Raw genomic sequence first — 11,548 nt, 5'->3', positions numbered from 1 at the left:
ATATACAATATACTAATACTATCAGACATTAAAGGAGATATCATTTATACAAACACTTCACTCAATTAAGCATTTGAACTTTGACAAGAAGACCAAATGAATGCTAATATTAAAAACGTATATTAGGCACCAATAAAATATTACGGCATCTACACGAAACATAGAGAATAATGAAATATAATATACAGTAAGGATAGCTTCTTAAAAGACACACGCAGTGGGGTTTCTGGTTGCCCAGAAACCCCCTTCCCCTTGGCAAGTGGCAAACTATGACAACAATAGCAATGGTATAGAATACGATTACTAGAGCTGCCGCCGCATCATGCAGAGCTGCTGCACATACCCAGTAGCAGCTTTTTCTACAAAGTGTGCTGTGTGTGTGATTCTGAGCCCTCATTCAGTGCACTGGACCAAAGAGAAGCTACCAGAAAGAAGAGACAGGAGCCTTACCATGAGGTGGGAGAATGTGTGCTTAGAAAGTGAGGTACTAGTTCCGTAATGTTTGCGCCTTTATTATAGTATGTTTAACCTTTTCCAGACCAATTGTATTATTTATATGATTTAAATATGTTTCTTACAGCCTATACCATAGATCAGTGGTTCTCAACCTCGGTCCTCAAGTACCCCCAACAGTTCATGTTTTCCAGGTCACCTAGCAGTTGAACAGATGTATTTATTATTCACTGACACATTTTAAAAGTCCCACACGTGGAGCTAATTATTTCACTTGTAGTCCTGTGAGGAGACCTGGAAAACATGAACTGTAGGGGGTACTTGAGGACCGAGGTTGAGAACCACTGCTCTGCTATAGATCATCTATAATGTTCCGCAGAGTGGAATATATGGAGGTTGCATTTGGAAACCCCCTCTAGAAATCCTGCGTTTGCCACTGCTTCTAATAGTCACTATGAATTAAAATATCCATTGTAGAGATGAGCAGGTTCGGTTCTCAGAGAACCTCATTCCCTGAACTTCACGTCCCGAGCTCGGATCCGAGTCCGACTCGGGACTTCCCGCCAGACTCAAAAACCAGAACAAGGCAAAACGTCATTATCCCGCTGTCGGATTCTCGTTGGTTTTGGATTCCATATAAGGAGCCGCACGTCGCCACCATTTTCACTCCGGAATTAGAGAGTGTAGCGAGAGGACGTGTCTCCGTCCTCAGTGTCTGTGCGGGAGGGAAAGTGGGGTGGCGATTCCAGTGCTGTCTTGTGCTGCTCAGTCCAGTGTAGTGTCTTATGCTGCATCAGTCCAGTCACAGTAGTGGTGTCCTCTGCTGCCATATGTCCAGTGCTGCTGTATAAGTCCAGTCCATTGCAGTGGTGCTGTGTTGTCCTGCATCAGTCCAGTGGTGGTGTCCCTGTGCTGCTGGTACTGCCGTATAAGTCCAGTGATACTGCCGTATATGTCCAGTGATACTGCCGTATATGTCCAGTGATACTGCCGTATAAATCCAGTCCAGTGGCAGAGCCGTAAATGTCCAGTGATACTGGCGTATATGTCCAGTGGTACTGCTGTATAAATCCATTGATACTGCCGTATAAGTCCAGTGATACTGCCGTATATGTCCAGTGGTACTGATGTATAAATCCAGTGATACTGTCGTATATATGTCCAGTGGTACTGCCATATCATTCCAGTGATACTGCTGTATATGTCCAGTGGTACTGCCATATAAATCCAGTCCAGTGGTACTGCCGTATATGACCAGTGATACTGTCGTATATGTCCAGTGGTACTGCCGTATAAATCCAGTGGTACTGCCGTATTAATCCAGTCCAATGATACTGCCGTATAAGTCCAGTGATACTGCCATATATGTCCAGTGGTACTGCCGTATAAGTTCAGTGATACTGCCATATAAATCCAGTCCAGTGGTACTGCTGTATAAGTCCAGTGGTACTGCCGTATAAGTCCAATGGTACTGCCATATAATTCCAGTGATACTGCCATATATGTCCAGTGGTACTGCCGTATAAATCCAGTGGTACTGCCATATAAATCCAGTCCAGTGGTACTGCCATATAAGTCCAGTGGTACTGCCATTTCTGCTGCGGGGTACACTGGGCTCCACAAGGAAAAACAATGGGGTGTAGAGTAGGATCTTGATCCGAGGCACCAACAGGCTCAAAAGCTTTGACTGTTCCCAAGATGCATAGCGCCGCCTCTTCTATAACCCCGCCTCCCTGCACAGGAGCTCAGTTTTATAGTTGGTGCTGCAGATAGCAGGCACATAACAGAGGGGCTGCTCCAAGCAGCCCTAAGAAGAGCTTTTTTTGAAGAAAAAGTGAAGACTACAAGGGCAGCAGCGGTGTGTAAATGTCAGGAGACATTCACTGCTGCAGCTCCAGCTCTCCCCAGCGGCGCTGTACACTCCCGTGCCCTGGTTGCCGGGTAACTACAGCAGGAGGCTCCGGTTTATTTCCAGTTAGACACACACGGCTGGGGCTCTCCGAGATTGCGTGGCCGCGCTTCAGGAGGTGGTAAGTGGGTCCCGTTCACGGGACCCGCGCTGAATTGCGATCCGGCGCGGCCAGTGGTAGGCGGGCCGCGCGCGCTGGCGGTGGGCACTGTGGCATACAGGCAACCCCACTTGATCACCAGGGCAAGGGTACAGGTCAGGTTTTCTCTCATAAACCTATTTACATTGGTCCGCAGCACGAGGTGGTTTTGCCAACAGAGGGGATAAGGCTTAGACCTGTTGCCCCTCCCCCAGCCCCAGGGCACCATTTACAGTAAATGTTCCCGCCCTGGAGCTGCATATCTGTCTCTCTCTCACTCCCTGTCAGTGTCTGGGCGCCATTTCTCTCAGCTACACTGTTCCTGGGACTGCTTGGGCAAATCCTCCTCTGTAAAGCCGCCTGATAGTCAACGCTGTGACTTTACATGACACTTAAGTATTCTACATGTCAATTAGACAGTGTCAGTTAAGAAAGAGTGCATTTAGTCAGGGTTCTCTGGTACAAGTACCCTGTGATATACATCCAGTCTTTACTGTGCAGTGTTATATCTATTGACTACATAGCTATATAAGCTGGTCCAGTGCAGAATTATTGTTTGTAATAACCTCTGCATTGTTTACATGTGGCTATATGTGTGTGCATTAGATAGCTGAGTGGTTTCCATTTCGTGTCTCTCACTCAACTTGCTATCCCTATATTCTATAACCTGAGGGGACTAGGTGCGTCAGGTTTATAATACTGTAATATAGGATATTCACAAGATATACTGTAATTGTATTTTTCTCTGTGATTTTAGTCACCATATATCCCCTGTACCCCTGCTTGTGCTGACTGCACTACGCAGGGGTTTAGGCAAGAGGTATTGTGCTGCTGACAATCAGAGCTGGCCCTAACCAATATGATGCCCTAGGCAAGTTTTTGGCTGGTGCCCCCTAGCAACGCCTTTTTTGCCGAAAAGTCGGGTTCCTTTTTGCCAAAAATGCATGTTATTTGCGTTGCTATATGGCTTAGATGCACAAGCAGCTTCAGGTGATTAATATGATATGTGGCATGCCTATATTCTGTGTGTGACTGTGGTTGTATCTGCATACAAAATGCTACGTTACAGTGATTTCCAGGAATACACAGTAATGTAGCATTTTCTATGCAGATACGGTCACAGTCACACACAGAATATAGGCATGCCGCATATCATTTTAATCAGCAGAAGCTGCTTGTGCCCCAAGGCATGCCAAATGCCCTAGACATTTGCCTAGTTTGCCTATGCCTAGGGCCGGCTCTGCTGACAATTGTACTGTGTTACCTGATATTGCAAGTTATATCATGTCTGCTTCTGAGGGTAACGGTTCTGTGGATGAACACACTACCGGTGTTGCTGACGCCACAGATCACTATGAGGAGAATTTAGCAGCTGAGGGCTCTGGTTCTGGGGGCTCCTTGCCCCCCAGTGGGACTGTGGCAACGGGGGTCCATAATGACCCGCCGTGGGCTACTTTCTCCACGCTTCTAAATACGCTAGTTACAAAACTAACGCCCCCTATGGGACCTCCTATGCCGGTTCAACCGTATGTGGTCCCCGCGGCTAACCCGCAGTGGGCAGATAACTTGTCCGCTCAATTGAAGAAATTGAACCAGTCTTTGACTACTAAAAAGTCTGACCCTCGCTCGCCTAAGACCAAGGGGTCCTCTAAGCGAGCTCTTACCTCCTCACAATCCACTGCTGTCACTGACACCTCGTCTGATGAAGATGGCGCTTACACTGACCCCACAGATTCTGACACAGATACTGCTGATGGGGAGGGTAGCTCACAAGTGGATATTCCTGATCTCTTGGAGGCTATTAAATTGATTCTACAGATTACGGATGATCCCGAGCCATCCGTCCCTCCTAAGAAACCAGATAGGTTCAAGCGTCAGAAGGTGGTTAAACAAGTTTTAGCTCATTCTGATCACCTGGTGGATATACGTCAGGAATCCTGGGAAAATCCAGGGAAGAAGTTTGTGCCTGTGATACGAGTGTGATATGAAAGGGTGAGAGTGAGGTTTCTGACTGACTTCCATTTTGTGCCGCAGTAACTATGCCATATAATGACAAGAGAATAGCAAGGGTGTTTGTCTTATGAAAGGGTGTTTGTCTCATGCTAGAAGAAGGATTCTTAGAATAGACAAGGACTCGTGTTGTTATTTTCAGTTTGTTATAGACAAGGACTCAAGTTGTCATTTTCAGTTAGATAAGATGTTTCAGAACCTCCGGAATGTACCCACATATGGATAGATTGTGTTTTTAGTTTTGTATAAAGGACGGGGAATGTTAGGGGAATTTCGGAATCCACCTGAGACGCTAGCAGACGTGCTGCGTGTGAATACCGAATTTCCCCTTGAGACGATCGTCCTGAGATTCCCCGATCCAGAGTGCTCAAGTGATGCTACAATATTCGGTAAGATATTGATGTAGTTTCTTGATATTATGCCTATATTTATGATTATGTATTAATACCTGACGAAAATACTATAAGAACTAATAAATTATTTACTATTGAGACATAAAAGTGTTGTTTGTTTTGCTGCATTAAAGTGTAAGCCTGTTCTGGGCAACAGTGAGCGCAGAATGTATTGAGCAATCTCACACACCCTAGTTCTATACAGCAAGACATTTTTGGCGTAGTCGGCAGGATTGTGTTTTATTGTATCTCGGCATAGGAAACGTGTAGCGCAAAACTCTTTTGTACGGTGGAAGGTCCTGGCCAGACTGACTCCTGTGCAAAATTTTGACAATTGGCAAATTGCCCACTTTTTGCCGATCTACAATATAACATAGTTTAATCAGGATGTTTTGCAAGAAAAAGAAGGGAACAGAACAGATTACTGTTCCAGGATGGACTGAGAGTTCATATAGTATTATAGCACGAGAGTTATCAACGTCAGGATTAGCAGAATCATGGGATGGTAAACTCAAGAATGCAGAACCCCTTGATGTTGTACAGGTACTCGAGGGGGTCCCTGCCAAGGCAGGTGATGTAGTAGCACTAGGTAGGCGGTGCTGGATCCTGGCATCCGCTTACCGCAAAATGCACCAAAGATATGAACAATTACAGTCAAAATATCTGAAGATAGAACAGACTACCGTTGAACAACAAGGAACGATAGGATTATTGCAGTGCAGTAATCAGATGTTATTAGAGAAAATTCAGATATATCAAAGTGTCGCTGAAAAGGCTGCTGTCAAAGTAGCTCAGAACAAATATAAGAAAAGAAAAGGGAGGGTGAACACACGAAAGGTGCGGGCAATTATTGCCTCTGCTAACCTTCAATGGGATCCCGATACGTGGGATGGTGATGTATGGGATAGTAGTAGTGAGGAGGAGGAAGAGGACAAGGGGGGATGGGATCCTCCCAATCCTGTCATTGACCCTCCTGGGGCAAATGCTTGTCCTGTCTCGCGCAGGCAATTAACTAAGGTTGCAGAAGGTGGAGGGCAGGCTGTCCTCAAAGAGAAAATGATACTGCAAGATTTCACTCAAAATGAAGTTATGGAACTATTGACCAAATTTTCACAACGCCCCGGGGAAGGCGTCCTTACCTGGCTGGTCCGTTTGGTAGAGGATGGCGCTGGAGGGGTTGATGTAGATAGACAAGATGTTGCAAAATTTGGAACTCTATCCAAAGATAGGACAATTATGAGGGACGCACAGTTATGGTTCGCCAGAGAGGGTAATGCTCAAGTACAAACTAATCTCTTAACAGTGGTTGCATACGGGGTAAATTCCCGGTACACTGATGAGATACCTACCTCTGACAAACCATGGACAACCCTCAGAGAGTGTGTTCAACGATGTAAGGAAGAGGCTATGAAAGCCGCTGTGCTTTTAGAAGAAGCCGCTGAATATTTACAAGGAAGGGTTTCAGTAGCAGCTCGGGCTAGGCTCGTGAAGACAGCTCCCCCTGCATATAAGCCAGTGGTTCTGACATTATTAATTTCTATGACAGATCAAAGATGGGAAGATGTAATCGATAAGATGCGGGAATTACAAGACATGGGAGAATGGAATAGGGATAGAGCAGAGTCAAACACTAGAGGAGGGAGTGGAGAACAGGGATACAGACAAACCGGCAATGCAGATAATAGAGTATCCAGACGGGAAATGTTCCAAGCTCTTTTGAAAGCAGGAATAGATAAAGAAACCATAGATGGGAAAGATACTCCCTATTTATGGAAATTGTATAAGCAAAAAATTTTGTCAGGCAAGAAAATTGCTTTTGCAGGGAATACCAGTGAGAAAAAGGTAAAAGAATTTAGGGATCAAGAAAAAGCAATTAAGGGAGGAAAATTGCCTGACTGGGAGATGTTTGAAAAATTATATCCCTGGGAGGATATTGCCGCTAAAGTAGCAACACGTTTGAAGCCTACTGCTCCTCCCGAGGAACAGGAAGATTCAGAGGGTGATGCATAGGTAGCCAGCCAAGCCCCTGTATGGATTCGTCATGATGAGAGACCTTATGTCAAATTAGGAATCCATTGGTCACGGGGCAATGTACAAGAGGTCCCCGCGTTAATTGACACAGGGGCGGAGGCTACCCTAATATATGGAAATCCCAATAGATTTAAAGGACCCCGAATTAAAATTGCAGGGTTGGGGGGTCGAGTAACTGAAGGGGTACAGGTGGAAATATCTCTAAAAATAGGAAATTTACCTATTAAGAAATGCCGAGTACTAATAGTACCCATTAGAGAATATATTATAGGCATTGATGTTTTAAAAGGACTGACCCTTTATTTAGATACAGGAAAATTTAGTTTTGGAGTCAGAAGTAATTGTATTCAGGCCAGACCTATTGTGGTGGGAAAAGTAAAAATGCCCCCAGTACATGTCCCACCTGCAACTAAATTAATTGCAATGAAACAATATCGGATACCGGGGGGTCATCAAGAAATAAGCGAAACCATTAAAGAATTAATGGATACAGGGGTGGTACGATATACCACTACTGCTTGGAATAATCCGATATGGCCAGTGAAAAAGAGCGATGGCTCCTGGCGCATGACTGTGGATTATAGAGAACTGAAAAAATATACACCCCCATTGACAGCCGCGGTACCGGACACAATAACTATTATAGAACAAATACAGGTACATCCAGGGACCTGGTATGTCGTACTAGATCTGGCCAATGCGTTCTTTACAATACCTATAGAAGAGAGGGCACAAGACCAGTTTGCCTTCTCTTGGATGGGTAGGCAGTACACTTTTTGCCGATTACCGCAGGGATGGATACACAGTCCCACAATCTGCCAGAGAGTAGTAGGGGAACATTTAGATGAATTCAAGTTACCAGCTAATATGCAGATATCACATTATATCGATGATATAATGATTCAAGGAAATACTGAAGAACAGGTCAAAGAACAATTAGACTTGTTAATAAAACACATGAAAAATAAAGGGTGGGAGATTAATCCCGCCAAGGTGCAGGGACCTGCACAAGCGGTGAAGTTTTTGGGGATACAGTGGAATAAAGGACATAGGGAAATCCTCCCTAAAGCCAGGCAGAAGATCCTAGATTTCCCTACCCCCAAAAACAAACAAGAAACCCAATCTTATATTGGGCTGTTTGGCTTTTGGAGGCAGCATATTCCTCATTTAGGACAGTTACTTTCCCCCTTGCGAAAGGTGACACGCAAGAAATATGCATTTACTTGGGGGGAGGAACAGCAACAGGCATTTGAAGATGCCAAGCAAGCAATTCAACAAGCAGTAGATTTGTGGCCCATGGAAGATGGAGAGGTAGAATTACATGTATCAGCACAAGAACAATATGCTACTTGGTCACTGTGGCAAAAGCAAAGTGGCAAGAGAGTGCCACTAGGATTTTGGAACAGAAAATTACCGGATGCAGGAGAAAAGTACACTCCTTTGGAGCAACAGTTACTAGCTTGCTATTGGGCATTAGTGGATACTGAACAGTTAACAATAGGGCACTCTGTATTGATGAGACCACGCATACCGATAATGCAATAGATCATGTCTAATCCAAAATCAAATAGGATAGGGCATGCTCAGGAACAAAGTATCATTAAATGGAAATGGTACATTTCAGAAAGGGCAAAACAAGGAGAGGGTGGAGTAGCCTCTCTACATGAGAAAATTGCAGATATTCCAGAAGGAGAAACAGGTATGTCCCCTCCTCGTGAAGAATTAGAAGAATCACCAGTAAAATGGGGCAAGCCCTATTCTGAGTTGAGTGATAAATCTCAGTGTCATACCTGGTTTACAGATGGTTCTGCACGTTATGTTGGTGGGAGGAGGAAATGGAGATCAGTCGCTTTTAATCCCCGAATGTCTAAAACTTTAGAAATAGAAGGGGAAGGAAAGAGTAGCCAATATGCCGAATTATTTGCAGTATATTTGGCCCTTAGACAGGAAATTGGAGGTGAATGTAATATTTATACTGATTCATGGTCAGTAGCCAATGGATTAGCCACATGGATGATGAGCTGGAAGAAACATGATTGGAAAATTCATGGGAAAGAGTTATGGGGAAAGGAAGTCTGGGAGGACATTGAAGTTATCACTAAACAAACAAAAGTAACTGTATTCCATGTTGATGCACATGTACCATTAGACTCACTTGAACGTTTGTTTAATTCACAAGCAGATGCACAAGCCGCCATTGCCAAGTCATCTCATGAGCCAGTGACAGGAGAGACGAAGGAATTGGAATCATGGTTGCAGGGTACAGCCCTTTGGGCACACCAAAAGAGTGGACATCTGGGAGAAAAGGCAACTTACAGGTGGGCGCAAGAAAGGGGTATTCCCCTCACATTGGACATTGTGAAATCTGTGATTTTACGGTGTCCCTTGTGTCAACACTCCCAAAAGAGGGAAGTGCCCCATACTGTAATGGGCCATATTGGAAGAGGTAAGTTACCTGGACAAATCTGGCAGATGGACTTTATTGGACCCCTGCCAGAAAGTCGAGGGTGTAAATTTGCATGTACAGCAGTAGATACATACTCAGGATTAATGGTAGCTTTCCCCTGTAAGACTGCTACACAATGGAGTACTATTAGGACACTTGAGATTATAGTACAATATTATGGTATGCCCTTACAAATTCAAACAGATAATGGTAGTCATTTTACGGGACAACAGGTAAAAGACTATGCTCAGGAACATAATATTGAGTGGTTATACCACATGCCCTATTACCCGCAGGCGGCAGGGTTAATAGAAAGAATGAATGGGTTACTAAAATCCACCCTAAAAAAGGTTAACGGGTCTGAGAAGTTTGGACAATGGAGAGATAATATCTCAGAAGCTTTACAGATAATAAATAACCGACCATTGACAGAATCCACAACTCCTCTGATGAGGATGTTGACCCCCAATTTATCAATCAAGGCAGCACATAAAGTAGAAAGCCTTATTTATTGGAAAATTCACGAAAAGGCGATAGAACCGTACAGAGCTACACCCATGTCGGCAGGGTAGGACATGTATGCTATAAACCCTGATGTTATTGTTCCTTATGGGATTAAGGTTATACCTACTGGGATAGGTTGCAAAATGCCTTCTAATCATTATGGACAGTTGTCAACCCGTTCTAGTATGGCCAAGAACGGAATAATAGTGATAGGAGGAGTAATTGACCCCGACTATCAAGGAGAAATTAAAATAGTTGTGATGAATTTGAGCCCAGACCCCTGCGTAATCTGTGAAGGGGACCGAGTGGCACAATTGTTAATAATACCCATTTTGATAGAGCCTATCCAATTGGGAGAAGCTCCAACCGAACTTACTGTTCGAGGAGACAAAGGTTTTGGTTCATCTAACACTGTGAATGTAGGAGCAAAAATCTGGGTACAGAAGCCTCAAGGGCCGCCTGAACCGGCTGAGGTTATAGCTGTGGGAAAAGACAGAGTACTCTTAATAATGAAACCAGGACAAGAGAAATGGGAATATGTACCTCAAGAAAAATGTTATTTGCGAGAGTAACTTACACTAATTTTGTACCTATAGATTGTCGTGAGGCTCAGTCTTGGAATCCTTGGAATTGTATTATTGGTCGTCCCCTCTAGTACATGGACACCTGGATTGAAGATGGAGAAACGAGAGTTGCATACTGTACGGTGGGGATGGAACAATGCCACCATACCAAGAACCCAAGATAATTTCACTTGTCAGGCCAATCAGCGCTGTACTAATATAGTAAATATAACAATTCCAGGAACGATGTGGGCTGGACCGCCTGATCCACAAAGAAACAGATATCGACCTACATTTGCCTTACATCAGTCAGAAGGCAACATCACAATTAATGCTGCAGTAAATATAAGTTGCTGCTCCAAACCTTATAGGTTCCGATTTCTCCCTAAAGAAGAGAAGAATAAAGAATACAAGAATTGTTCTAAACAAGGAGCAACCACATTTCGGTTAGCCGTAAAAGACGTTTTAATTTTGGTATGTCATAATGCTACTGAAATAAAAAATCGAACGTGGTGGGCACAAGATTTAATGTTTATTGATATCAATGCATCACGAATCGATATTGGACATGTTAAAAGATTACCATCTACATGTGAAAATGTAGGTACACAAGCTCAAAAGACTGTGTTAGTCACACAAGTTGTTTTCCCTCCCAATAATAGACAATGTATATCCCGGCAACGACGTGCCTGGTATGATACATTGTTGGGAGGATATGGGACTCTAACAGGAGTATTAAATGGGATAGATATTGAAACATTAGCCAATAGGATGCATAGCGCCGGTAGTAAATTAAATGACGGACTTACATTACAAGCAAAATGGATGCCTACTATTTTTGAGCCAGCCAAAATATCGGCTGGAATAGATACTTTAATGAACCAGCTAATTAATGCTAGTAATGATTTTGCTGTTGGATTTGATACCAACATTACTAAATTTATAAATTGGACCGTCTGTACACTACAGACTATGTATGAGCAACAACAAAAAGGTGTTATGCAAACTATGCATATGAACAAGTATGGAGAACAATTTTTAATACAAGTGTGTCCAGGGACGCTTGGATACACTTGGAAGCTGCTAAAATGATTTGTAATG

At 43.7% G+C, this 11,548-nt stretch overlaps 2 protein-coding genes across 3 annotated transcripts; both read left to right on the top strand.

Moving 5' to 3' along the window:
• Positions 1–4,770: 4,770 nt before the first annotated feature.
• LOC134999989 (uncharacterized) lies at positions 4,771–10,959 on the top strand. 2 transcript variants are annotated; one of them, XM_063951465.1, is made up of 2 exons: positions 4,771–4,900; positions 9,117–10,959. In XM_063951465.1, the coding sequence occupies exons 1-2, from the start codon at positions 4,771–4,773 to the stop codon at positions 9,950–9,952; spliced, it is 966 nt and encodes a 321-aa protein (XP_063807535.1). In that variant the 3' UTR covers positions 9,953–10,959. The 2 variants fall into 2 exon arrangements, with proteins under 2 accessions (XP_063807535.1, XP_063807534.1); XM_063951464.1 differs by having other exon boundaries at positions 9,114–10,959.
• Positions 4,895–10,959, top strand: LOC134999973 (uncharacterized). Its single transcript, XM_063951463.1, has 2 exons — positions 4,895–9,252; positions 10,481–10,959. The coding sequence occupies exon 1, from the start codon at positions 5,291–5,293 to the stop codon at positions 6,911–6,913; it is 1,623 nt and encodes a 540-aa protein (XP_063807533.1). The 5' UTR covers positions 4,895–5,290; the 3' UTR covers positions 6,914–9,252; positions 10,481–10,959.
• Positions 10,960–11,548: the final 589 nt, after the last annotated feature.

This window comes from Pseudophryne corroboree, chromosome 2 (genome assembly GCF_028390025.1).
Source record: "Pseudophryne corroboree isolate aPseCor3 chromosome 2, aPseCor3.hap2, whole genome shotgun sequence".
Lineage (NCBI taxonomy): Eukaryota > Metazoa > Chordata > Amphibia > Anura > Myobatrachidae > Pseudophryne > Pseudophryne corroboree.
This window is presented reverse-complemented; position numbering and strand designations above follow the sequence as displayed.